The 26,363-nt window shown below is 56.3% G+C and overlaps 3 protein-coding genes across 10 annotated transcripts in view; 1 reads left to right on the top strand and 2 right to left on the bottom strand.

Moving 5' to 3' along the window:
* FAM222B (family with sequence similarity 222 member B) overlaps positions 1-5,697 on the top strand; it is an 81,869-nt gene extending 76,172 nt beyond the window's left edge. Inside the window, exon 3 of one of the 2 annotated variants that reach the window (XM_045986381.1) lies at positions 3,825-5,697. In XM_045986381.1, the coding sequence (XP_045842337.1) occupies positions 3,825-5,431 (1,607 nt within the window). In that variant the 3' untranslated portion in view covers positions 5,432-5,697. The remainder of the gene's footprint in view (positions 1-3,824) is intronic. The other variant, XM_045986382.1, reaches the window with a different exon arrangement.
* Positions 5,698-10,031: 4,334 nt separating this feature from the next.
* Positions 10,032-16,145, bottom strand: TRAF4 (TNF receptor associated factor 4). The gene is made up of 7 exons (XM_045985702.1): positions 15,823-16,145; positions 12,839-12,890; positions 12,143-12,247; positions 11,911-12,072; positions 11,668-11,829; positions 11,426-11,581; positions 10,032-11,177 (listed from the first exon to the last, which is right to left on the bottom strand). The coding sequence occupies exons 1-7, from the start codon at positions 15,963-15,965 to the stop codon at positions 10,545-10,547; spliced, it is 1,413 nt and encodes a 470-aa protein (XP_045841658.1). The 5' UTR covers positions 15,966-16,145; the 3' UTR covers positions 10,032-10,544.
* A 462-nt stretch (positions 16,146-16,607) lies between these two features.
* On the bottom strand, positions 16,608-25,837 carry NEK8 (NIMA related kinase 8). Of its 7 annotated transcripts, none has more exons than XM_045985695.1 (16): positions 25,772-25,837; positions 23,164-23,369; positions 22,657-22,889; positions 22,309-22,440; positions 21,621-21,829; positions 21,304-21,386; positions 21,040-21,221; positions 20,797-20,947; positions 20,236-20,312; positions 19,567-19,684; positions 18,782-18,869; positions 18,383-18,546; positions 18,122-18,280; positions 17,783-17,941; positions 17,443-17,523; positions 16,608-17,369 (listed from the first exon to the last, which is right to left on the bottom strand). In XM_045985695.1, the coding sequence occupies exons 1-16, from the start codon at positions 25,816-25,818 to the stop codon at positions 16,951-16,953; spliced, it is 2,508 nt and encodes an 835-aa protein (XP_045841651.1). In that variant the 5' UTR covers positions 25,819-25,837; the 3' UTR covers positions 16,608-16,950. The 7 variants fall into 7 exon arrangements, with proteins under 7 accessions (XP_045841651.1, XP_045841650.1, XP_045841653.1 ...); XM_045985694.1 differs by having other exon boundaries at positions 16,610-17,369; positions 18,782-18,932; XM_045985697.1 differs by lacking the exon at positions 25,772-25,837 and adding an exon at positions 23,690-23,797 and having other exon boundaries at positions 16,611-17,369; positions 18,782-18,932.
* Between the last annotated feature and the right edge of the window lie 526 nt (positions 25,838-26,363).

Here is a 26,363-nt window from a genome sequence, read left to right as displayed (position 1 = left end):
TCTCAGGGTCGTGAGATCAAAGCCTACATCAGGCTCTGCACTCAGCATGGAGTCTGCTTGGGATTCCCCACTCCTTTTCCCCCTTCTCCCCACTTGCGCACACGTGTGTGCTCACGCTCGTTCTGTCACTCTAAAGTAAAATGAAATTCTTTTAAAAAAAAAGTTCTGTGGAAAAAAAAAAATTGGAAGGGGAGGCGAACCATAAGAGACTATGGACTCTGAAAAACAACCTGAGGGTTTTGAAGGGTCAGGGGTGGGAGGTTGGGGAACAGGTGGTGGGTAATAGGGAGGGCATGTTTTGCATGGAGCACTGGGTGGTGTGCAAAAACAATGAATACTGTTATGCTGAAAAAATAAATAAATTTTTAAAAAAATAAAAAAGTTCTGTGAGGTATGACAGCGGTATCATCCCTGTTTATAAATGAAAAATAACTGAGACCCCAAGTAGTAGATAATAAAGCCAGTATTTGAATCTAGATTCTAAGCACCGATTCCATATCCTGTGCACTGCCATATGTCCAGATTAATGACACCCTTGGTGTCACATATTTAAATAAGTTGCTTTACAGGGGAATCCGGATGGCTCAGTCTGTAGAGCATACAACTTTTTTTTTTTTTTTTAAAGATTTTATTTATTTATTTGACAGACAGAGATCACAAGCAGGCAGAGAGGCAGGCAGAGAGAGGAAGGGAAGCAGACTCCCTGCTGAGCAGAGAGCCCCATGCGGGACTCGATCCCAGGACCCTGAGATCATGACCTGAGCCAAAGGCAGAGGCTTAACCCACTGAGCCACCCAGGCGCCCCGAGCATACAACTTTTGATCTCAGGGTTGTGAGTTTGAGCATCACGTTGGGCATGTAGCTTTCTTTAAAAAAAATTAAAATAACTTGCTTACAAAGCTGTGGTATCTGTGTCAGCTGTACACTTAGGGGAAGATGTTAGAGAAGAAAGAAAGCTTCTGGGATGACTGCATGGGACTGAGATAAAGTGTTGAGAAAACTTGGGTTTTTTTTTTTCTTTCAAGGGCTGAACTTAAGTCTGGTACATGAGATGGGTGGTGCTGGATTCCAAGAATGTAGCCTCTTTTTTATCCAGTATACTTCTCTCATCCTGGAGAGTCCTCCTTAACAAAGATACTATAGCCTGTGTCCACCCTTCCCACAGCTTATGATTCTGATTCCTTTATTTGACTGCCCTCATCACCACCGTCAACATCAGCAGAAGCAGGACAAAGAGAACTAATCGGTATCCGTGTCCCATTCCATACCCCTGAATCAAGCCAAGCTGCCTTCTGCCTCTGCTAGGGGGAAAAAAAACACTCTGAGACTTGGTACTGAGTTGGAACAAAGGAACTCTATCAGTCAGCAAGCCCCTGTACCACTCTCTCTTCCCTGGCCCTCAAGAAAGGAAGCCCACCGGGGCGCCTGGGTGGCTCAGTGGGTTAAGGCCTCTGCCTTCGGCTCAAGTCATGATCCTGGGGTTCTGGGATCGAGCCCCGTGTCGGGCTCTCTGTTCAGCGGGGAGCCTGCTTCCTCCTCTCTCTCTCTGCCTGCTTCTCTGCCTACTTGTGATCTCTGTCAAATAAATAAAATCTTAAAAAAAAAAAAAAAAAAAAGGGAAGCCCCCCAACATGGAGGAAAGCCCAGGAGCCAACCTGTATTACCTGTCTGAACTAAACCCCGGCAGCTTCAGACTGCTGGCCCTCAGCTGAACCCGAGTCGTTCTGTCAGAATAGACCCTACACTGCTGATGCTCACTGAGTCTTCTGCACATCCTCTCTGGGTCAGGCGCAGGGCTAGGAGAGTCACGTGATTTTGACCAGTCAGGCACCTAAGTACAGTGGCTGATCTGGTCACTTTCTAATGGAATTCTGGTGTCTTGAGTAATCCCAGATTTTCTGGTATTTTCTTATCTAGGAGAATGTAGCAAGGGTCAGAAAATGGCCCCACTTTATGGAGACTGAAGCCCATTGAGGGTCGGTGGCTTATAAGAAGCAGCAGAACTCAGACTCTCCTCCCGGGGCTCTGATTCTGCTCCCCAGCTAGTGTTACCTGGAGACGGTTTCTGGGCCTCAGCCTCCCTCTCCTTTCTGGACTCAGCTATCTCTTTCACATTCATTCTTTTAAGACTCTCTCCAAATCAGTCATCTTACAAACATTTTGTTTATGGATAGAGCATCCATTCTGTGTGTGGTTAATAAAGCAGACCTCAAACATGCGGGAGTGCCTACTATATTGTGGCACTGTGCCCCTGAGAGCACAGCTCTTTCTGTACTCTTGTGCTCAGTTCTACCTTGATGAGCGTGGGACTAAATCTCTCTGCGCCTTGTGGACTTGAGCTCTCTTTTCTTGCCTCTAAAAGCAGCATTTTCTAAGCAGTTGCTGCCAGGCTAAGCAGCAATGCCACCAAAGGAAGGCAGCTGTGCCCTCTTCGCTCTAGCCCACTCCTTGAGCCACTTCCCTTTCAGTTGATGCCCAGTGACGTGACTGAATGGGGTCTCCTTGGGCCAAGGCAGCTGAGGCCACAAGCTGGGCATTCAGTCAGCTTAGTCCTTGCTCTGTCTTGGCTGCCTCCTGTAAGGGGAGGAAATAGGGTGGGCGTTCGCCAGCTGAGCCTAGGCTCCCCGCCAAGCCCCTTCCTTCTGCTTGGGCAGTCTGTGGGCTTACTCGCTCAGCAAACCTTTATTAAGCACCTTCTATGTACACTTAGGAGAAATCCTACCTCAGAGAGGGAGTAGAGGGCTGAGACCTTTTGCGGGAGCCTGGCATCCTTACAGGGCCCTTGTTCTCAGAACCTTTTCCGTTTTGACTGGAAGTCTGACATCCGCTGGAGCCCCCTGATGGGTGGCCGCTGGAGATGGGAACAAAGAGACTGTTAATGTTAACGAGGCACATTGAGTGGATATTTCCGTAGTCTCCAAAGGAAGGCAGGTTTTTCCTCTTTCATTTTGGAAAGTGACAGCTGACAAGGGCGGAATACAGACTATTTTTGGCTCGGGGGGACTTAAAGATTCTCTGAATCCTTTCTTCTCAGCTCCCTCCCTGCTGCCCTGTCATTATTGTCACTCCCCACAAGGAAATAAATAAAGCCTTTTGATCCTCACCCAATCAGGCAGAGAGTGAGCTGTAAACAAAACTGAACCTGTGACATAAGGCTAGGGGCGGGATGCTGGCAGCGTATTCCTCTGCTCCTGAGGAAAAAAGCATCCTGTTTGCTGTGCCAGGGTGCCCACCCAGTGGGTATGGCGCCCCAGCTGCCGGGGCATAAGGGAAAGCTGCTGCCTCCCAGGCCACCGCAGCCTGAAGAGGCGTCACTGCGGGCGCCCTCTTTATGACGGTGTCTTGGGGAAGGGACTGAGTGGCCACAGAGGGCTCTGACATGCAGCTCTGTGCAGAACCTTCACCCCCAAGGCCAGCGTAAGCTGGTAGGAACTAACCTTTGTGACAATTGGCCAGGTTCTGGCTCTCCAAAATCCGGGACTTTGAAAGTTGCTCTGCTGTTCTGATCTTTGGTGGCCTCATTTATAAATGAGAATCCTAATAGTAGCTGCCTTCTAAAGCTGGAGCAAGGATTCATTGAGATAGCCTGTCACTTAGCACATGGCCTGACCAGTTATAGTTATAAGTAGTGACTAAATGTTAGCGGTGCTTGTGACTGTGGGGCTCGGTGAGACTGGGTCTAAGATGACGAGAAGACCAGGGACGACTTCCTTATCCCCCACTCTACCCTACACCCTCAGAAGGGGAATCTAGAAGGGCTGGTTGGCTTGGCACTGATGAGCTCCCTCTCCTTCTTTGCTCTCCTTACCCTTCTCTCTCTCTAGGGGACACTACACAGAAAATGAGAGCTGCTCACTATCCTACCCCAGCCGAATTGGACGCGTATGCTAAGAAGGTCGCAAACAACCCACTGACTATAAAAATCTTCCCCAACAGTGTGAAGGTTCCCCAGCGGAAACACGTTCGTCGTACTGTGAACGGCCTCGACACATCAGCCCAGCGCTACAGCCCCTACCCGACTCAGGCCGCCACCAAGGCAGGCCTGCTTGCCATTGTCAAAGTGCCAGCCAAAAGCATACTCAAGGACTTTGACGGCACCCGAGCCCGATTGCTCCCTGAGGCCATCATGAACCCCCCAGTGGCGCCGTATGCTACTGTGGCACCTAGCACTTTAGCCCACCCCCAGGCCCAGGCTCTGGCCCGCCAGCAGGCCCTGCAGCACGCACAGACCCTGGCCCATGCCCCTCCCCAGACGCTGCAGCACCCTCAGGGTATCCCGCCAGCCCAGGCTCTGTCCCACCCTCAGAGCCTCCAGCAGCCTCAGGGCCTGGGCCACCCTCAGCCTATGGCCCAGACCCAGGGCCTGGTCCACCCTCCTGCCCTGTCTCACCAGGGTCTCCAGCACCCCCCCAATCCCTTGCTGCATGGAGGTCGGAAGATGCCAGACTCAGATGCCCCCCCGAATGTGACCGTGTCTACCTCAACTATCCCCCTTTCAATGGCGGCCACCCTGCAGCACAGCCAGCCCCCGGACCTGAGCAGCATCGTGCACCAGATCAACCAGTTTTGCCAGACGAGGGCGGGCATCAGCACTACCTCAGTGTGTGAGGGCCAGATCGCCAACCCCAGCCCCATTAGTCGCAGTCTGCTCATCAATGCAAGCACCCGGGTGTCCACCCACAGCGTCCCCACACCAATGCCTTCATGTGTGGTCAATCCCATGGAGCACACCCATGCGGCCTCGGCTGCGCTGCCTGCCGCAGGCCCTGTCAACCTGCCCACGGGCGTCTCTCGAGCCCCCACTGGCTACCCTAGCGACCTCAAGCCAGTCGCCTGGAACCAGCACCAGCTGGCCCACCTACAGCAGATGTGCAGTGAGGCTGGTGGGACGCCGGCCCCTGGCCTGACAGGCAAGCATGCAGCAGGACGCGAGTTGGCAGGGCCTGGCTTTGTGGGCAAGGCCCCTGCCTACCCGCAGGAACTCTGCCTGGCACAGTCCTTCCATCTGAAGCCAGCCCTGGAGAAGCCAACCCCGTCCCCACCCGTCAACGGCCTGGCAGCCCCATTGGCCTACCCCAATGGTCACTACTTCCAGCCCCTGTGGAACAACATTCTGCCCACGCCCAATAGCGACAGCTCGGGGTCTCAGGACCTCGCCATGCCGTTCCATGGTGGGCAGCCCACGGGTGCACCCCTCGACTGTGGGACGGCTGCTGGGGCCCACTACCGAGCAGGGACCGGGGGTGGGCCGGTGGCAAGCCAGAACAGCTTGATGCAAACGGTGGATTACCTAAGCGGGGATTTCCAACAGGCCTGCTTTCGAGAACAGAGCCTGGCCATGCTGAGCAAGGCCCACCGAGCCCCTGGCACCCGAGCCCCTGATCCCGCAGATAGTCGAAATCTTCATCTTCAGCACCCCGGGTATAGATAGGGAGCCCTGGTGCCCTCCACAAGCTACACATCATACAGCACCCTCCTAGGTGTAGACTGACTTTTGAGTAATTGGATAGTTTCAAAATTTCGCTGCTCCAGTGTGATCATTCTTAGATGTCTAAGAAAGGGAATTTGGTGGGATCTAATTGAGGACAGCAGGGGATCCCCTATGCCCTCATCCTCCCCTCCACCACCCCTAGCAACTTCTGGGTTTATGTGAGGACCTGACCCCAGCTCCAGGCTTTTCTCTCTGCTGTCTCTCATCCCTTGCCTTGGCCGTTTCCTACCAGGCACCTCCCATCCTTTCTTGCACCTCTGCCTATTTTCCTTAGGACTGAGGTGTGGAAGTGGAAGGGGCCTGGGGGAGGTGGCTGTGGTGTGCAGCCCCTTCAGCTTGGTCACTCCCTGTCTGTCTCTGTCTCTTTGGGACTAAGAAGCCAGACTTCCCAAGTGCTCTGGAAGCTAATTCCTTATTCACCCAAAGATCTCCAATCAAAACTGACCAGTCTTCACCTCCTCTCACCCCTCTCCATTCCTCAGGGCTTCGTTGTACACCTACTTTGATTCCAGAGCCACTGCACTTGTCCTTGCTACACTCCTCAGGGGCACCCTGCAGGCACTTGGCCTTAGCCTTGAGGCATGGGAAGATCTTTGTGCTGGTATCTTAGTTCCTGACCATCCGCCCCCCCCCCCCCCCCACCTTCCAGTCCTAGAGAAAGGTAATAAGGTGGAAGTGACCATTCAGTGCAGCCAAAATCCCTTTCTCACTGTTGTCTCTCCTTAATCACCTGCTGCTCCCATCCCCCGTGTCCCCCTAGAAACCAAGCAAAACAAAACTGGATGTTGAACTAAGTAGGTAAAGGGTGATCACATTGGAGTTCAGAATTAAAAACACCCCCCCCCCCCAAAAAAAGTTACAATGCATTTGGTTCTCTTTACACTGGCTAAGAATATTGCTCTACACTGTAAGTTTTAAATGTCCTGTTTCTGTGTGAATGTGGTGTGGGTTTGAGTAGCGTGTGAGCGGCCTCACAGGTACATTTACCTTTTCGTCACCTCCTTTCACAGCCCCTCAGTTTAGTGAAGAAAGAAAGAAAGAAAAAAAACACAAAGCCTTAAGCTCTTTGAATTCTTCCTTTACCAAATGAGCATGGTTCTAACAGCTGGAGGCGGACCTCTGTGGGAAACAGCCCCTCCTGCCCTTGCCCGCCCTTCACGTGCCCATCCTTCACCCCATGCTCAGCGTTGTCTCATCCCCAAGTGGCAAATAGTTGGCTAGAAATTTAAGACTTTTCTATAACTTTAAATTTAGAACATGTTTCGTAATTTTTTGCACCTTTCTGTTAAAGATATGTAGTTGGACTCTTTTTTTTTTTTTTTTTAAACCAAATAAGCCCTTACCTTTCCTCTTGTCTCTGGGGAATGTGAGCTGATGTTATTTAAGATTTGGGGTTTTGTTTACTATACTATCCACTGCTTTTTAGCCAGAAATTCTCTAGTGATCTGAAGCAATGTGACTGAAGACCAGTTTTTAAATTATGTGTTGGCAAGTTGCCTTATATTTAAAAAGAAAAAAAAGAAAAAAATGCCTGATTGTGTTATGCCAAATGATAGCAACATGAAGTCCTAATTTATTGTTCCTGATTTCCCTGCCGTCTGTGAACACTGGTACCTCCCGGTCCCTGAGCCCTTATGTGTATGTGGGGGGAGGGGGGGCACCTGCAGCTTCTGGTTCAGGGTCAGCCCCCCAAGGCGTTGGCCACTGTCTCACCCAGGGCTCCATTCTGGTTCTTGTTTTTTGGAATTACATTTAAAGAGCGCCACTGTCTCCCCTTATCCTTTGCTTGATCTCCAAACCAGGTATTTTTGCCATTAATTTTTTCCAATGCCTCTCCCCGAAAGGTGAGCTGCCATCTTAGGAAATTGGACCAGACACCAACTTGGGGGCTTTAAATCAAACCTCAAACCCTCAAATCTCTTCCTGTGTCGGGGTGCAACTCTCTGAACTCTCACTCCCATCCCTGGTCTGCATGGAAAATGTACTGTGACCCCCCCAAACCCCCACCCCCCCCAACTGCCCTTGCCTTTGGTGTGAGATGTTTCCTAGTTCACCCTGGGCCCCCCACCCCCGCCAGCCAATCCCAACCAGCAATAAGGGTCCAAGCCAGGGCCTCCTATCCACGCTCCCTGCCTCCATCCCACACTGCCCTTAGGGAATACCTGATTCCCTACGCTGTCCACATACTGTAGCATTCATTCTCCATGTCCCTCATCTTCTCACCTGTGGTGGTATATGGGTGTGATGGGGTTTTTAAGATTATTATAAACCAGTAAAAAGGAAAAACTCACCTTCTGATCTTGTCCTATTCGTTGAATGCTGTGAATGTTTGAGGTGATTTTTCTTGTAATGGTTTCTGACATGTCTGACTTCCAGAAGGGAAGCCAGTTCTCATTTTTGAAGGGAGCCATATAGTGTTTATCCCTCAGAAGCCCGAGGGGGTGGCCCACAGCCACTGCCAGGCCTCACCCTGGTCGAGTCGGTTTGCAGCTCTGTTCTGCCCTGCCGGCTGAGTGTGCGATCTCTCGTACTTCAAGGACCATTGAAAAAGGGATCTGGTTTGCTCATGAGCCAACTGAAGACTAAGCCCCTCCCCCTGCCCTCCTTTGTTTTTTGTTCTAAGGATTTTATTTGAGAGAGGGAGGGAGAAACAAACTCCTGCTGAGCAGGGAGCCCGAGGTGGGACTCAATCCCAGAGCCCTGGGATCATGGCCTGAACCAAAGGCAGAAGCTTAACCCACCAAGCCACCCAGGCACCCCTACCTCCAACACTTTGGAAGTTCTTAGGGCCTCTGACTGGTGGCGGTAATAGGTGCAGTGATCCATAACACGGGAAGCGGCCTCTAGGAATACTGATGGAGTTGTGCAAGTCCAGTTCCTTTCTGAACATGCCAGTCTCTGTGGTGCCCTTCAGAGAAGGCGCTTTGCCTCCTTTACTCCATGCCATCCCTGTGAAAGCCAGCCACCTTCTACTTGGGTCAAACATTTGCAGTGAGCCTAAAGTCACACAGCTAGAGTGGACCAAGGGGAGCCCAGTTCTGTCTGGCCTCTTTGGGCAGGTGTTTGCAGAGTCCAGCTTGCCTTCTGGTGCATAACCTGGCCAGAGTTTCACAAACCAATTCTGCCTGCCTGTGACCGCACTTGGATGAGATCTGGGGTCTGGGGCCGACCGTGACAGCTACTGTTGCACAACTCTAGGAGCCTCCCTTCAACCTTCCCCTGTGAATACGCCCCCTGGAGTGGTGCATAGCAGCCCTGCCAGCAGAGGAAGCCCAAGGGAAGACTGAGGCTAGATGGGAGGTTCCACTTCCTACCTAAGGGAGGAGCCGCAGAGCCCAGGCTAGAGCCCATGCTTTTCCCTCCAAGCTTCCAGATGTCACTGTACTGAGATGGTTTATTTGGGGAAGAGGTGGTCTTCCCTTTCTCAGCAAGGCAGGCAGGGCCCCATCCCCGCCTAGGTCATTGAATTTGGCCCTTTGAAGGGTAAGGTGGTGGTTAGTTCCCCAGGCCGGCATTTCAGACCGTCCTGTTGCCTAACAAGGGCTCTTTTCATCTGGGCCTGTATGTGGGAGAGTGAAGGCAAAAACTCCAGCCTTGAACCTTCCCCTACTAGGTAATAGCTGCCACACACAGGTCCTCTTCCCGGGGCCAAGACAGAAGAGTAAGGGACTTGATGCTGATTAATCGTACAGTTTACAAGTCTAGGGAACAGGAGTACTCCCATCTTACCATAAGACTAACGATACCCCATGTAGCTGAGCAACTTGGCAAAAAGCAAGCACAGCAAGGATCCAAACCAACCCTACTGCCAAAATTGGAGGGAGCTATTCTACCAGGGATTGCTAGAGCTTCAAACAGAATCCAGGCCCTGTCCCAAACCAGCTGAAAGAGCACCGACAGTCAGTTCATGCCTCTGTGCCTATTTAATCAGCCAAATGTGGATAATCGCACTCACTGAGGCCTGTATGGAGAGTAAATACGGATGAGAAAACCAAAAGGCCTTTGGCTCTGCCTAGGCCCTGAGTATGGGATGGGCTTTGGAACTGGATGACCATTCTGTCCAGCACATACTTAGTGCTGGAAACAAGCACCATCTTACCAAGTCTTCACTACAGCTGGCTGACATGGCTTCTTTGATGACGGTGATAAAAGCGACTTCATTTGCCTATCGTATTAAAGTCATGCATGTAAAGCCTTTGCAGTGTCTGCCACATGATAGCTACTGTCACTAGACCAAGAAAGACCTACCTAAGGCAGAAACACTAGTCTGGTGGAGTATGAATCAGGGACTCCAGGCTTTAAAGAAAAAAAAAAAGGGGAAAAAAAAGGTCCAGAGCCTGCACTTCCCCCATTCACCCACCAGACGGCAGCAGCAGGCAACTGCCTTCCTAAAGCCTGATGCAGCTCTCCTGTCGTCCAGCAGAGGGCGACCCAACAGGGCAGAGAGGCGAGCAGCAGCCCTACTTTGGCCCTGTGCCTTCACAGTTCGGCCAGCCTTCCAGGGCCCTAACCATCCCAGATAAGTCAGGCTGGAACCAAGTTAATAAATACAATTCAAGATTTATTAAAAACCAGGGCTCCCCTGCCGTGCCCCCCTGGGACTAAGTAAATAAATAACCAGAGGAGGCACAGCTGGGGAAAGGGGAAGAGAAATCAGATCTCAAGACAGACTCTTAACTACCCCTCCCTCTCCCACCTCCCACCCCCTGACTATGGCTCTTGGGACATAGCACCAGCAGGCACCTCAGTCCCGGGTAGAGTGTGACCGGCACCAAGGCATGTCTTTCTTCCCTGCCCAGGAGAGGAGAAAGACCCTGGGATCTCTTGTTTCCAAGCCCTTGATGACCCCAAGACTGGCTCCCCTCCAGGGGCCAGGGCTGAAGCACCAATAGGAGGCACCTGAGGGTGGTAGGGAAGGCGGGAGGGGGAACAAGGGAATAGAACCCAGGCAGCAGAAGAGGCTGAAAGGGGGTCCGGCCCCCTCTCTGGAACCAGCCAGTTCCTGACTGAGGTCACAGTCCCCCCTCCCTTTCTCCGGGAGCCCCGTCTGCGCTCAGCTGAGGATCTTTCGGGGCAATTCAACAGAGGCACGGATGAACACGGCATCATCCCGCACGTAGTTTCGCTTACGGATATCCTGGTGGGAGATGAACTTGGGATAACCAAAGCCCAGAGAGCTCTCATCCAGGGAGCCCCGCCAAGTGCCCGGTTTTTGGAAATTCTTCCAGTTTGGGTCGGGGTGAAAGGTCTCAGTGACGTGCTGTGGCTTGGCCAGCCCAGGGTCGCTCTGATCCAGCAGGGAGAAGGTGACCCGGCGGGCAAACGGCCACTCGAGGAGATTGTCAAAGGCACCTGGCAGCACGCGGATGTAGAGCGAGAGGTGTGTGCCCTCACCGCTGCCATTGCCATTGAGGAACGCAGACACCTGCAGCTTGTAGCCATACTTGTGCGTGTAGAAGGCTGGACTGAAGCACTCGAGGTTGGGCTTAGCTTTGGCTTCCTGAAGCCGCCGTCCGTAGCTGCCGATCTTCCAGATGAGCACGCCGTCACTGCCCACTGACAGCTCCTCCAGCTCCCGCCGCAGCTCCTGCAGCTCCTGCCGCTGCCGGCTCACCAGGGCGCACATCATGGCAAGGTGCGGCTTCACGCTCTCCTCCACGTGTCGGGCCATCGCCAACTTAGGGCACTGTGGGCAAAGCCCAGGGCCAGGGGTGGGGGGGTGAGGAAGGGAAGACAGTTCTTAGTAGGCGCTGGCCCCGGGGAGAGAGGGGGCCAGGGCCAGGGCCCCAACTCTGAACGGGAATGACAGAGCCCGGCAGTGGCCGCCGGCACAGGGAAGGACCAAAGGCTTCCGAGCAGCACAGCAGGGGCCACGGAGGGCCAAGAAGGGGGCTGGCGGGAAAAGCAGGCGCGGGGGGGGGGGGGACAGCTCACCCTGTGCTTGCAACCGGAGTCCTTGAACGGACACAGCACCAGCGCCGTGCTGCAGCTCTCCTTCAGGTGGCCAGGCAGGTCCTCCCGCGCCACCGAGCCCACGCCGCACTGGTTGGGGCAGGGTACGGGCAAGCGCGGACACTGGTACTGGTGGCTCTAGGGCCGCAGAGGTAGAAGGACAGAGGTCAGCAGCCTGACTCCCCACTCCCCATCCTTCACCTGCCACCCGGAAAGGGCCTCACCTGGATGGTGTCAAAGACGAACTCCTTGGTGCAGTAGGTGCAAGGCTGGGTGCGCTTGGGGCACTCGGAGGCGGCGTGCTGGGCCAGCAGGCGCCGCATCATACGGGCGCCGCACTTGTTCTCACAGTACACGCTCTCCTGAGGGCACACGCCTTCGTGGCTCTGCGGAGGTGCCCCGGGCCCCAAGTTAAGGGTGCCCCGCTCAACCACACCCCTCAGCCAGGCCCCCCCGCCCCTGCTTACCTCGAAGGCCTCCCCACTGAAGTCGCAGCCACAGAACTCGCACTTGAGGCGCCGCTTGGGGCAGTCGTGCTGCAAGTGGGCAGGCAGGTCCCGGCGGCTCAGCTTCGTGGGGCAGCGGTTGGGGCAGGGGATGACATTGAAGCTGCATGCATTCAGGTGGCTCTGGTGGGAAAGGAGGCGGTGAGCGCCCGCCGGGAAAGGACTCATCCCTCCCTCCCCGCCGGGGACTCACCTGCAGGTGCCGCAGCGGCCCGCTCCAGCGGCAACCCTCCTCGCTGTGGATACAGCGGATGGCCAGGCCCAACACCTGCACCTCCAGCTCGGGGTCCGGGTAGATCTGAGTGGATGGGGAAGAACCGGCCAGGGTCAGAGGCTGCTCCAGTCCCCAGTCACCACCACCCCACCCCACCCTGGCCAGGCTAGCTCTACCTGAGCATCAGGAGCACGCTGTCCTGATCTATAGTCCCCTCTGTGCCCCGCAATAAAAGGCACAGGTGGTGTCTGCCCCAAAGCTGGACACCAGGGTCCCCAGCGTGCCTGTACATGATACTCCCTTCGGAGGGGCAACCAATCGGCCTGCTCAGGTCCAGGCAGCCCCCATCCTCTACTTCCTTCCTCCTGGTAGAGGGGTCCTGGCCATCAGCTGCGGGTCTGGCTTGCCACCCGAAGGGGAGGGGAGCACTCCTTTCGGGCACAGAGCAGCTCTGTGCACCCCCACAGGCTGGGCATTGTGCCGGCCCTCCAGGGCAAACACTGGCCTCATTTGCAAACTGGCCCGGTGGGAGGGAAGAGGCCACCTTCGTGGGGGCACAAGATTCCACAGCACTGGGTTGACACTGGCCCTGAGCCAACTGGCTGCTAACAGCTCCAGCCTCCACCAAGGGCAAAACCCTGTAACCTGGGCCCCCGCCTGGCACTGTGGGCTCACCTTGGCATAGTCCAAAGGAAGCTGGTCCTCAGGGCATTTGAAGACTCCTTCACTGTGAAGGGGGAGGGGATAGGGTCAGGATCCAGCTGAGGGAAGGAAGAACCCAGGCCCCACCCCCTCAACCAGGGTACCCTCCCTCCCTCACCAGACCTGCTCTCAGCCAAGACCCCAGATCCCAGCTCTTGTCCTGAGGAGAGGGGTTCTGGGCCCACTGGAGGCAGACAGCTGCCTCTGAGAGCATTTGGCCAACAGGTGGCAGCTGGTATCCCTCCCCCCCTCACCCAGGAGGGCGGCTGGACTGGAAAAGCAAGGGACACCTGCCCTCCACCCGTTAGTTTTCACTGGCTGGGGGCCCCGGTGCGGGGAAGGGGGGGGTGGGCAGGTGGGCAGCGATGGGCTGAAATCAAGTGGCAGGGCACCTCAGCCCCCCTTAGGATTCTTGTCCAAGAACCCAGGGCAAAGGTCAGTTTCTGGCCACTTTACCCCGTCCCTTTCCTCCTCCAGTGAGGGTGTGTCTTCTAGAGCAAAGACTAGAGTCTCACCCTCAGGCAGTGTTTACACTCCTATCCAGTCCTAACCACCTTCCTCTGGGAAAGGGCTGCATGCCCCCATTTTGCAGATGAAAGAACTGAGACTCGAGGTAAAGCAGCACCTGGACATCTTCAGACAGTTCAGACAGGTTCTACTACGCTGTACACACACAAGGGGCTGGGGCAAGAAAAACCCTCCAGACAAGCTGGGCCAAGACTCTGGCCACCTAAAGGCAAGCTCTGAAAGCTTTCTGACCTTGCACTAATCCCCACTGGGAGGTCAGCACCAAGAAACCTGCTGGCACACCTGCTTCCACCAACATGGCCTTGCTGACCCTGGCCAGGGCCAGTCACACACATCTGGCGTGGCCTAGGCAGGGCAAGGGCTCACCCAGTAGGACCCAAGGCCCTCAGGCATGGCATTCCCGGCAGATCTGAGTCAAGCAGGTGGGAGGCAGAAACCAAGGCGGAAGAGGAAGCCACATGGCAGCCCGTCCATGATGCTTAGTAGGACCTGGGGAGTTCAGGCCCCAGGTGCTTTAAAGATTTCTAGCACCCACCTCCCCCGACCCCACTACCACCACGGGTCATGCCACAATGCCAAGAACAATACACGTCCGGGTACTGAAGAGGTGCGCCCATGCCCATAAGGCAGCCAGCCCTCCTGGAACAACCTGAGCAATAGCCCAGGCAGGAATGGGGAAAGAGGGGTGGGCCATGGGGGGGGGAGGGGTCTGTTTGGCTGCTTCAGGAATGTGCTGATTTAGTGGTCTGGGAGACAGGGAGGGGACTGAGGCAAGTCCCCAGTCTTCAGGCAGAAGATTAGCAGGAGCAGCTTGGGGCCCAGCCAGGACAAAGGTTCCGCCAGGGTTATGGACACCCTGGTAGGGTAGGGGGTGGTGGTGAGGGACAGAGCCTGTTCAACCACTTCTGTCCTTCGGGGGCCTCAGCTGCACAGCTCAAGAGCTGGGGAGGGGAGAAGGAGAGGGGCCCAGACAGCTCCAGGCTGTGCAGTGGAGGCCCAGGCCCAGGGGAGAAAACAGGATGGGGGGAGGGTGCAGTGGGAGAGGAAGAGGGGATTTCCGGGAGGGGGAGGGGCAGAAGCTGGAGAAAGGGGCAGAGGAGGTGGTGGAGGGAAATGGCCTGACAGCCCCCTCCCCTGCTCCCTCAGAGGCTGTAAGGGTGGGTCGGCTGGGGGTGGAGGCAGGGGCTCAGCTGGCCTCATCTGGAAACCAGAGGGCCGGGGAAGGGCACCGCAGAAGACAATGGGACTGTGTGTCTGTAGGGGAGTATGTGTGTACACTGCAGGGAGGAGGGAGGAGGGTGAGGGAAAAGGAGGAGGGGGCAGGCAGCACCGCAGCTCTCGCAGGAGCATATGTGAGGGCAGGAGCCGGCCCAGACTGGGGGGAACTGAAAACAAAGGGCCTGCTGAGATTTCCGCCAGCGAGGGGCTGCGGAGGGCTGAGAGAGGGAGCGGGGAGCACTGAAGGCAGGAGCCCCAGAAATGCTGTCTGCGCCCCTAGCTCACCTCACCAAACAGCGTCCAGACAGGCGGCAGTGGCTGACCCAGCTTTCCCCTGTGCTCCTGGGGCACGACCTTCCCCAGGAGTGGGGGCTCCCTCATCTCGCCTCCCCACACCCGGGCCTGAACAGTTCCCAGCAAAGGAGTTTAGATTCGCGACACGGCAGAGCGCCCAGAACTCAACAGAGGCCCAGAGCCAAGGGGCCACCTGGATCCCTAGTTCAGTTACACCCAGGATGCGCCCCCCTCCCTCACGATTTACAGACCACCCTCGGTACTCAGGATCCCCAGGGACGAGGAGGGACACCCGAACGGTTCCACGGCTTCAGGGGCGATCTGTAGCGTCACAGTTCTCCCTCTATTGTGCGACCAAAAGCAGCCCGGGCTTAATCCCACTTAAGCCTTGAAGGAACTGTGTCACCGTGGGCAAGTCGCAGCCTTTCTTTGAATCTCTTGTTTCACCATCTGTGAAATGGGAGAACAATAGCTGCCGCTCTCGGATTGCTCTTAGCTCAGAGGAGGTTAGATGGGCGGAAACCCGAGAGGCTTAAGGCCCTGTGCGGGACCGACGGTTCTGTCCTCCTCTTCCCCTGCGGATTCAAAGTTCAAGGATGCGGCCGCTCCGGCTTTCAGGTGAGGGGGAGGGCCTGCCACGGGTCAGGAAGGGCGTTTTCCCCCACCTCCACCCCGCCCGCAGGCACGGAATTCTTCCCCAGGGCCCCAGGACCCTTCGCATTAGTGCCTGGGGTCCTCCCTCGGGGCCTGACGTCACCGCCGCCCCGTGACGTCACGGTGGGCGCCCCTGAGGTCAGAGAGCCGCGGCGCAGACAAAGGCCCGGCGTGCCTCCCGCCTGGGCCCCTCCCCACGCTCCGTCCCCCCTCGCCACGGCCACGGCCACGGCCGTTCCCCGCTCCCCACCCCGGGCCCGCACCTGAGGAACTCCTGCAGGCAGGTGTCGCAGAAGCGGTGGCCGCAGGTAGAAACCTGGACCGGTTCGCGCATGGGCTTCCCGCACAGCGGGCACAGCAGCCGCCGCTTGGGCTTCTCAAGGAACTTGTAGTCGAAGCCGGGCATGGCGGGCGGGCGGCGGGCACGGGCGAGCGGGGCCGGGCACGGGGCGGCCCCACAGCCCGCGCCTCGCTCCGGCCGCGCTCCCGGCTCCGAGCGGCGCCGACTGGCGGCCGCGGCCTGCGCCCAGCCCCCGAGCCCGCGAGCCCGCCCGCCGGAAGAGGGGGTGGAGCCGCGCCCGCGGGTCCTAGCGCCCTCCGCACCCGGCTCCCACCCACCTCGCCGGCTCGCGGCTTCGGGGTTGGCGGACCGCCCGCCTGGCGCCCTCCACCGAGCGCGGGCTCCTCCTCTCTCCCTTTCGGAAGAGCGGTCGTGGCTGCTTCGCTTCTCCCCGGGGCTGGGGGTTTCCTGACGGTGGATGGGGTGCAGGGCCCCGGCGGCTAGGCTGGGCCGCACCACAAAGGTTCGCTTCTCCGGCGTCAACACCTCGGTCTCGGGGGGGCCACGTGTCGCCCCGGGGCCGGGGACTCCAGCTTGCAGGTGCTAGGCAGCCGAAGCCTGGCAACCAGATCTGGGGAGCTCGGCTGGCGGAGGGAAGCCTAGCTGGGTGCCGGGCCAGAGAAACCTCGGCCCCAGCCTCAGGCTGCGCCCACATTCCTCCCTGGACCTCGGCCTTGCCCAGCCCTGGGGTGTCGGGTCTCCACCCCCATCCCCGAAGAGATCACATTGGGGCAGGCAGTTGATGTTTTTATTGGCGCCATTTCCCAGTCATCTGGAAAACTGGTCTGGCCCAGCCAGTTACCCTTTCTCCCAACCTGCTTTGGGGGAATGGCGTGGGTGGAGGGGCAACCTTCGGCAGGGACCCCCATTCTGCAGTGGACACTTTGGTGCCCTTGCAGATGCACTCCCAGTCCACTCAAAAGTTCTGTGCCTCCAGATCTCTGAGCAATGTGGAAGCCAGGCGGCCAGAATGGCCAGTCCAGGCAGGATGGGGCTTGCCCTGCTCCAAAGCACTGAGCTGCTCTCCCAGGGGGCACCAGCGACTTATTCTCTAATTGTGCTGGGGGTAGAGGGCAGGGTCTGGGGGAGCCACAGCTGCCTCCAGCTTTTTTCTGCCAAGACTCTGGAGACCACCCTGCTTGGGAAGGCTGGGTCTGGTTTCCGACCCTAGCCAGGCTGGACCCTGGGGACACCAACTTAAAAGGGGTGGGAAGAGAAAAGAGAGATGTTGGGGGAATGGGGTGGATTGGGGTTTCCGGATCCAGGGCCGAAGGAGAGGGGCCGCTTCGCTGGTTCTTCTCCGGCACTGAGGACGCTCCAGGGGGCTGGTGGGGACAGTCCTCTGCAAGCGTCTGCAGTTTTCAAGCAGGTTCCAAGGAGCAGCAATATCGGGTGGTCCAGGAGTGTATCTAGATACCTCACGGTGGGATGGGCTCATCTGTGACCGCTGGAGGTGCAAATGAGAAACCCCTGCAGACACCCAGAGCGCAGAGAAACCCCTGCAGACAGACACCCAGAGGGCAGGGCAGCAAGGGATACCCACCTTTGCTCCCACTCCCACAGCCACTGGGCCCTGGACTCTGGACCTTGACCGGCCAGAAACAGAGGTTCAAACTAAACTGGACTGGGGGTAGGAGAAAGAATGCCTTTGGGCCCTGGGAAGGACTGGGAACAGTCCTTCAAGTGAGGCCCAAGAAGTAGACTCCCTTGCCCTCACCAGGCAGGCAGCTGTCTTACCCAACAGCTTCTGCTTTCATTTATCTAGGGGCTTAACATGCTCTTAGTGCTTTGGGCCGTGACCACTGGGGGACGGGAGGGTGGGCAGGGCCCCCACCGCTGGATTAAACCTTGTGGAGGTGAGGTGGGAAAAGGTAACAACTCACGGCGCACAGCCAGGAGAGTGTTTCCATGGCAACAGGACACAGACGTCACTGTGTAGGGATGTGTCTCCTGCAGCTGCACTGGCCGAGGGAGTCCAGCATCCTCATCCCGTCTTCCTAGTCGACCTCGGGCCCCTTTCCCCCAAGAGTATACTTCACCTTCTGCCAAAGAGAATCCCAAGGACGGGAAGAAGAGGACACGGCTTAGCAAGCAGCTACCCTCCATCCATCTAGCCCCAAGAGGAGGTTCAGCAGCCCTGAGCGGGATACCACCCCCACCCCCACTGCCCATGGGCCTGCCAGCACCCCTATCTGGCCCCCCAGTGCCCACGGATCAATCACCTGTCCCGATGGCTACAGTGAAGGCATCCCCGCAGGCCACCATTGCTATCTTGATGTTCTGCAGGCCTTGGACTTGACAAGGTGCCCTGCTGACCCGGCGGGCATGGGTACCCAACTGCCCATGCTGATTGCTGCCGAAAGTGTAGCAGTCGCCAGAGGCTGTAGGGGAGGAAAGAGGAGAGGAGAGGGGCTGTCTCAGCTGAGATCCTGAGGAGGCCGGGGGAGTCCACCCATGGCCTCCCAGGCCTGGGTCCTACTCACCAGTCACGGCAGCTGAGTGAGCAGTGCCCAGGTCCACACTGAGCAGGGGCTCCTGGTCAAGGGGTGCAGAGCCTAGTGGTGTGAAGCTCAGGGCCTCCTCCACCTGCTGGTGGGGGGCAGGCTCCTCCCCCAGGGACAGGGAGTCCAGGCCCAGCTTGTTGAACCTGAAGGTAAAACCAGAAGCCAAGTCCGACTGGCGGTTTGCACAGACCCTCCTGACCCCACCCATGTGTGCCAGGGCGGGTTCCCAGAGGACAGTTCCCACCCTGGGTTGAACCCAGCAGTGTGCTCAGCCCCACCCTCAGCTCGGACCCTGGGTGGAAGGTAGGCAATGATGGATGGAGCATTAGCAGCCAGGGAGGGGGAGGGCAGTCTAGTCATGCCCCTGGACCCATTTACCTGTTACTCCCACAGGCCAGGGCTCGGCCCGGGACAGTGAGGATCATAGAAGAGTCAATGCCACATATCACCCGCTGGGCTTCCTGTCCTGGGGGCATGGACACCTGCTGGGGGCAGCTGTGAGACTCCCTGGTACCCAGTCCCAGCCGGCCTACAAGGAGAAACCAGGATGGGGCTAGTTTGGGTTTTAGGGTTGGTGATGCCAGGATGCGGACCAGCCATGGAGAGGAGGTAACGGTGTGAGTTAAGGCTGTGCCCTCTGGCAGAAATAGCTAACCTCTGTGGCCAAAATCCTATTTCCCCTTAATGCCCTGTTCAGATGCCAACTCTGTCTCTTCCAGGGATGTCCCGTGCCATTCCTTGGGTTCCCACATCTCTGGACCTTGCGGGGAGCCCTGATGCTGTCTGTCCTTTATTGTAGGGAGAAGCCATCCCTCCCCCCACTATGCCAGGAGGACAGAAACCCCATGTAAGTCCTCTCTAGTTTCCAATGCCCAGCATGACATCTGACCCAGAGAGGGCTGCCGGATGAAAGAGATCTCTCACTACATCATAAGCCCCTGAAAGAAGGGATTCCTCCTCACCTTGTCTCTGCACCCAGCACAGGAGGGGCTCATACTAGATGGGCAGTAAAGTTTTGGTGAATGAAGAAATGAATGGAATTGGCTTAAGAGAAAAGAGGGAGAAGGGGCCAGGGTTGGGAGGTGGGTATGAAGTCCTCTTCAAGTCCCAGTCAGGGTGCTGTGAGATGGAACCTAGAGGCTTGAACAGGGAGGAGAGCTTACCACCGTCTCCGCGGCCCCAGGCAAAGAGTTCTCGCTCAGTGGACAGGGCCAACACATGGGACGCTCCACAGGCCACCTGCACCATCTCATAGCCCAGCAGGGCCTCCACAATGGTGGGCTAGAGAGAGAGAAAGAGGAAGCAAGAGATACTAGGCAAGGGGCCTGGACTGCTGCCTGGCCTCAGCATCCCATGGAGGGATGAAGAAGTTGGAGGCTGCAAATTCTCACCAGACAGCTGTGTCTTTAAAACACACACACAGGGGCGCCTGGGCGGCTCAGTGGATTAAGCCTCTGCCTTCAGCTCAGGTCATGGTCCCAGGGTCCTGGGATCAAGCCCCACATCGGGCTCTCTGCTCAGCAGGGAGCCTGCTTCCTCCTCTCTCTCTCTCTACCTGCCTCTCTGCCTACTTGTGATCTCTGTCTGTCAAATAAATAAATAAAATCTTAAACACACACACATACGCGCGCGCGCGCACGCACTGCCACCACTGGGGAAGCCTGGTCTTTCTGTACTTCCCCTGGTGTTGCTCAGAACAGGTGCAGCCCAGGAGCTAGAGGGACCAGTGGCTGCTGGGGATTCCCAGCCCCCAACTCGGGTGCCAGCTGTCAGATGTACTACTCCTTGCCACCCTCCCACTTCCTCCTCCCCCAAGTACCTGCAGCACCCACCTGGCTGAGGTCATTGAGGCTGCCATGGCCTAAGCACCCATTGCTGCCACTGCCAAAGGTCATGATGATACCTCGGTCTGCAGAGAGGGGTGGTGAGGAAAGAGAAGGGAGAGAGGTTGGGCTGTTTTTCCAGAGAGGCCAGTCCATGGGTTGGAGGAGAAAGAAGTTGGAAGCAAAGGCTGGAAGAATGGGGCAGAAGGTAGAAAAGGACAGGAAGGGTGTCTCTTTGGGTGAGTTTGGACAAGAGACAGCCTCTGAGCTGTAGATCTGAGCTCTCCAGGGCTGTCACTCAGCCTCCCTCAAATGAGGATAATCTACAGTAACTACCTTGCCAGGTCTGTCGTGAAGGGTAAAGGAGACTGTAAGTAAAGCACCTCTCACTCTTTCTCTCTCTCTCTCAAAATAATAGATACATCTTAAAAAAATAATAAAGCACCTGCTGCAGGACAACTACTAGAAGCTTTAATGAGTGGGCAAATGACAACCAGTGAGGGGAGCTGCTCTGGGGGGGCCTTCTCAGACTCTGTGGAATGCCCCAGGATAGTCCCCTGCTGGACTCACCGGTCAGGCAGGCCGTGAAGAGGTCCCCACAGGCCACATGCTTGATAGTCACGCCCGACTGGCCCTCCAGGAAACGGGAGACGAACTGGGGCTGCTGCTGCTCCACGGCCCCAGGCAGGAGGGCGCCCCCTCCCGCGCCTAGGGGCGGGGCCTGTGGAGGGCGTGGGCGGGGCCTCAGTGGCCCCTCAGGACCTCCTCCCTCTTACCCCACCCCAGGCTCCCCACACCCAACAGCCTGCTCACCTCCCACAAGATGAGGCGCCCGGAGCGCGTGACGCCCGCCTTCTGCGTGCGTCCCGCCGCCACCTGGACCACTTCTGTGTTGAGCATCGGCAGCCGCAGCGGGGAGCTCAGCCCGCCGCCCCACGCGTACACGGACGACAGTGGTGGCGGAATGGCTGGCCGTGGGGGTCCCCGGGGTATACCTGCGGGACACCGTGTCAGGTCTATTACACTGGTGGGAACTGCTTGGGGTCGAGGAGGCACTGGCGGTCGGCTCTGACTTACCCCTGCAGCGGGGGCCGGTGGTCCTGCTCCCTGGGCTGCAGCCTGGGGCCATGGGTGGCCCGGGGACCAGGGGCTTCTCTGCTCTGTGGGTCAAATGGGGGCTTCAGGACACGGACCTTCCTGGCACCTGGCACCTGCCCACCTCCCAACACACCACACACACAGAAATGGAGGCTTGCCCAGGCTTATTGTGCTCTCACTGCGTGTTTCTCTCTCTCTCTCTCACTCTCTCACACACACACACACACACACACACCCACACACCACTTCCCAGAGCTCCAGCGCCCCCCCCCCCCACCCCCGCTCCCCTCACAGGCCTCCTCATGCGGACACTGCCCAGGTCGGTGTGAAGGTTGAGGAGGGCCCGGATGCAGAGGGGCTGCGCCATAATGTGGCTGAGCGGTGGCCGCTGCGAGGGCTCCAGGCTGAGCAGACTGAGGACAAGCTGGCGCAGTTCAGGGCTGTACCGGTCAGAGATTGGTGCAAAGGTGCCACTCATGATCTTCAGGACCAGTGCTGGCAGGTTCTGGGGAAGCACTGAGGGTGAGGTTGGCCAGAGCCTGGCCCAGGCTCTTGGGTGGCAGCACCTCCCACCTCCAGGTCTAACTGGGTGGTCAAAGCCTTGCACCAAGAACCTGCAGTCTGACGAGGGGACTCCCAGGGACAGGAACTCCTGATAGGGGACTGAAGCTATGTCCTCAGAAACCCTAGGTGGTTGGTTGCGAGAACTCAGGTCTTGCCCTTGGTGGAAGCAGTGGGGCGGGGCGGGGGGGGGGGGTGGTCCCTAATCTGGTGGGAGAGCCCTGCTCTCAGGAGTCCTCAGTTTAACGGGGGACCCAAGCCTGAGGGAAGCCACAGCCCAGCCGTGGGTTAATTTCCCAGTCTGACGAGGGAAACAACTCCACCACAAGGGAAGGAACACAGAAGTGGCTGGAGCCAAGGACTTCTAGGGCAGGGAGATAGACATAGATATTTCCCACTTCTCTCTCTGGGGGTATAACTCACCGCGGCTTCAAAGGCCCTCTTAAGGCTGGCCAGTTCATAAAGGACACAGCCCAGGGCCCAGATGTCACTCTTCTGGTTGTAAGGCTTGCCCTCACACAGTTCAGGGGAGATGTAGCACGGGGTGCCTACCACCTGCAGGAGGGAAACAGATCTTATTACAGCTTAGGGGAGGGAAGGCTCTGTCCAAGGCCCACTGGAGACCACTTCCTCCTGCAGGACCACCCAGCCCGTGGTGGTGGGGGGTGCAGGGGGTCAAGATCTTGGAGAGGGAGGGGGTTGGGACGCAGAGTGAGCCTTGGCCCTCAAAACCCCTCCAGCACCCATGAGGTCCCCTCTGTGCCCAGGCACCGTGTAGGCCTTGCTCTTGCTACTAAGGATCTTGGAGATGCCGAAGTCCCCGATCTTGACAACCATACGGTGTTTGTCGAGAAGGATGTTTTGAGTCTTGAGGTCCCGGTGCAGGATAAGATGGGTGTGCACGTGGTGCAGGGCGAGCAGGATCTGCACAAAGAAGTGTAGGATGGTCTCCTCCTCCAGCAGGGAATTACAGCGCTTCTGGATAAACTCGGCCAGCGTGCCACCTGCAGCAGGAAGGAACTAGCTAAGATCTAGGCTTTTCCTGTGCCTGGCACTCTCCTGTTAAGAAACCAACAGCAGAAAAAAAAGAAAGAAAGAAAGAAACCAACAGTGCAGACAGGGCAAGGGTCTGCCAGCCTCGCACACCTGGTGTCACAACCCTGTACCTGTGAACCGCCATCAAACCCAGTCTGAGGACAGAAGCTGGCTGATCTGGGTCTGCTTGTCCCAGAAGAGAGGGGCCCTTGGAGCCAGGCCAATGTGAGGAGGCTGGCCCACCTGGTGCATACTCCATGGCAATCATGAGTGCCTTGTCCTCCAGGAAGTTCTCATAGTACTCGATGACATTGGGGTGGTTGAGCAGCTTGAGGACCTGGCACTCATTTTGGGCTGCCTGACGCTCTTCTTTGGTCATCTGCTCCACTGGGATCTGCTTAATGATCACCAGCTTCTGGTCAGCCTTGCGCAGACACAGGTGCACAATCCTGGGGACACAGAGCACAGGGGTGGGTCCCAGCTGAGCTTCCAGCCACATGTCAGGCAGGGCAGACCTGGTTGCTGGATGCTCCTTAGGAGAGGGGAAACAGGCATGGAGACTAAGAGGTCATCTAAAATGCATAGGACAAGTTCAAGAATAGGGAGAACTGGCCACCAATGCTGTGTGTGAGACCTTGGGCAAGTCATTTAACCTGAGGCTCAGTTTCAGCATGGGCACAGTGAAGTTAGTCTTGATCGTCCTTAGTGTGCATAGACTTCAGAGTTAACTGCTTGGGTTCAAATCCTGGCTCCTCCTTGCATTACTTACCTGGTTTGGGATTATATGACATTTTCATCCGGAAACCAGAATCAATTTCCCTGGGTTATTGAGAGGATGAGTGGAAGCCATTCATACTATTATTTTCTTCCAACTCTGGTCAGTGGCCATAAAAGCAGGGCTCCTAGTCTCCTTCACAACTATATCTCCAGAGCACAGTCCAGTATTTAGCACACAGTAGGGGGTCAATGAGTATCTGCTGAATGAATGGACTATAAGAGGATCATTTAAACGTATCAAATTTATATTTCCAACTCAAACCTCTCCTCTGAGCCCCAGACTAACAAATCCAACTACCTGCTTTGCCTTTCTACCTGAGTGGCTTGCAAGCATTCTAAATTTTTCAAAAAGATTTTATTTGTCAGAGAGACAGAACACACAGGAGTGACCAGTACAAGGAGGGGGAGTGGCAGGCAGAGGGAGAAGCAGGCTCCCCGGTGAGCAAGGCACCTGATTCGGCACATGAACCCAGGACCCTGGGATCATAACCTGAGGTGAAGGCAGACACTTATCAGACTGAGCCACCCATGCATCCTGCATCTTAAATTTTAACAAATTCAAAATAAAACTTTTGATTTCTGCCCCCAAATCTTTTCTTCCTCAGGCTCTTCCATCTCAGTAACTGATAAAACCATTAAAGTCAGACACCTGGGGGCGCCTGGGTGGTTCAGTCGTTAAGCATCTGCCTTTGGCTCAGTCGTGATCCCAGAGTCTTCGGATCCTGTCCCCCCTCGGGCTCCCTGCTGGGTGGGAAGCCTGCTTCTCCCTCTCCCACTCCCCCTGCTTGTGTTCCCTCTCTTGAAGTATCTTTGTCAAATAAAAAAAAAAATCATTTTTTTTAAAGATTTTATTTATTTGACAGACAGAGATCACAAGAGAGAGGTAGGCAGAGATAAAGAGGGGGAAGCAGGCTCCCCACTGAGCAGAGAGCAGGATGCATGGCTGGATCCCAAGACCGTGAGATCATGACCTGAGCAGAAGGCAGAGGCTTAACCCACTGAGCCACCCAGATGCCCCAATAAATAAAATCTTTTAAAAAAAGGGGGGGCACCTGGGTGGCTCAGTGGGTTAAGCCTCTGCCTTCTGCTCAGGTCATGATCCCAGGACCCCCTCTGCTCAGGTCATGATCCCAGGACCCTGGAACGAGCGCCATATCGGGCTCCCTGCTCAGCAGGGAGTCTGCTTCTCTCTCTCCCTCTTCCCCTGCCCCCTACTTCTCTCTCTCTCACACATACTCTCTCTCCTCCAATAAATGAAATCTTTGAAACAAATAAAAATAAATAAAAATGCAAATCATATCAAGACCATTCATTCTGCTTAAACCCCTTCACTTTTACACTTTGAATAAATCCAACCTCCTTACTTCAGCCTATTAGGCCATCAGCTGTCCTCTGTGACAATCACACTTTATACCATTCTCTCTCTCTCTCTCTCTATATATATACCATTCTTTACTTTGCCCACTACATTCCAACTTCACCAGTCTTTTTTTTCGTTCCTTGAATACTCTGAATTCTTTCCCGTGTGAGGATATGCTGCCTCCCCTGCCTGAAAAGCTCTGCCTTCACCTTCGGATTACTGGTTTTCATCCCTCAAGTCTTGGCTTTACAATTCACCTCTCAAAGAGAAATTTTCCTTCACCACCCCAAATAAGTACTCGTGGTGTATGCCACGTTCGCAGCTTGTTAATAATTGCTTTAGTATCTTGTTTATTGTATTATTTTACTACAGTCTATAAGCACCGAGAGGGGAAAAAAACACGCCTCTTTCGGTCTTTACTGTACATTCGGCGCCGAGAGCCTGACGGGTATAGCGCTCAGTATTTGTTGAATGGCTGAGTCAGAAATCAAAGAACCGAACTCTGCGGCGGCGCAGAGGCTTGCCGGCCCGGGGGCGTGACCTCGTTAGAGGCGGAGTCTCCCAACTAGGACCGGGACCGGAAGCCTGGGCGGGGCTCTCCAAGCGGGCGCTCACGCCTCGGGGCGGGGCTAAGCGGGCAGCGAGTTCGCTGTCAGAGTTGGGCCTCATTTTCCCTCTCCCCGACCAATTTCCTTCCCCAGATCCCTGGCTCACCCGAAGGCACCTCTCCCCACCACTCGGATCCGCTCGTACTTCTCCATCTCGTTCCTCAGAGTCACATTTCCGGAACCCCCCCACCCAGACGCGGCGCGTGCGCGGACCCGCCCACCCTGTGGCCGCACCCCCGACTCTGGATGATAATTGCGGGGCGGAGCAAGGGAAATTGGTATGGGTTTCGACTTTGCATCTGCCTTGTGCAGTTTGCACGTCCTAGCGGCCCACTCCCACAGTTCCTTTTTCAGAATCCCAGAAATGGGGTTTTATGGCATTTCTTGGCGCGCTTGGCAGTAGGACGGTACAAGCCATTCCCTACACACGTGTTCGCATCTGGCCCTCACAAAGCTTTAGACCCGAGGACTGCTCCTCACAACCAGAGGGTGGAAAGCGAGGACCAATCTCTCTAACCCACTTATTATTATTCTTTTTAAGGTTGTTTTTATTTGAGACAGGGAGAGCAGGAGCGGGGGAGAAAGGCAGAAGTAGAGGGAAAAGCACGTTCCCCGCTGAGCGGGGAGCCCCACGCGGGGCTCCATCCCAGGACCCTGAGATCGTGTCCTGAGTGGAAGGCAGACGCTTAACCGACTGA

Source organism: Meles meles, chromosome 18 (assembly GCF_922984935.1).
Source record: "Meles meles chromosome 18, mMelMel3.1 paternal haplotype, whole genome shotgun sequence".
Lineage (NCBI taxonomy): Eukaryota > Metazoa > Chordata > Mammalia > Carnivora > Mustelidae > Meles > Meles meles.
The sequence above is the reverse complement of the archived record's forward strand: the minus strand, read 5'-3'. Positions and strand labels throughout refer to the sequence as shown.

Excerpts from the sequence above, each read along its gene's own strand:
- NEK8 (XM_045985694.1), bottom strand. The coding sequence starts at position 25,818 with ATGGAGAAGTACGAGCGGATCCGAGTGGTGGGGAGAGGTGCCTTCGG. Across the intron at positions 20,948-21,039 it reads GGCGCCTCATCTTGTGGGAG|GCCCCGCCCCTAGGCGCGGG; the intron begins GTGAGCAGGCTG and ends CGCCCTCCACAG. Across the intron at positions 18,933-19,566 it reads CTGGGGCCGCGGAGACGGTG|GCCGGCTGGGACTGGGTACC; the intron begins GTAAGCTCTCCT and ends TTCTCCTTGTAG.
- TRAF4 (XM_045985702.1), bottom strand. The coding sequence starts at position 15,965 with ATGCCCGGCTTCGACTACAAGTTCCTTGAGAAGCCCAAGCGGCGGCTG. Across the intron at positions 12,073-12,142 it reads GGCCGCTGCGGCACCTGCAG|AGCCACCTGAATGCATGCAG; the intron begins GTGAGTCCCCGG and ends CTTTCCCACCAG. Across the intron at positions 11,830-11,910 it reads TCAGTGGGGAGGCCTTCGAG|AGCCACGAAGGCGTGTGCCC; the intron begins GTAAGCAGGGGC and ends GCACCTCCGCAG.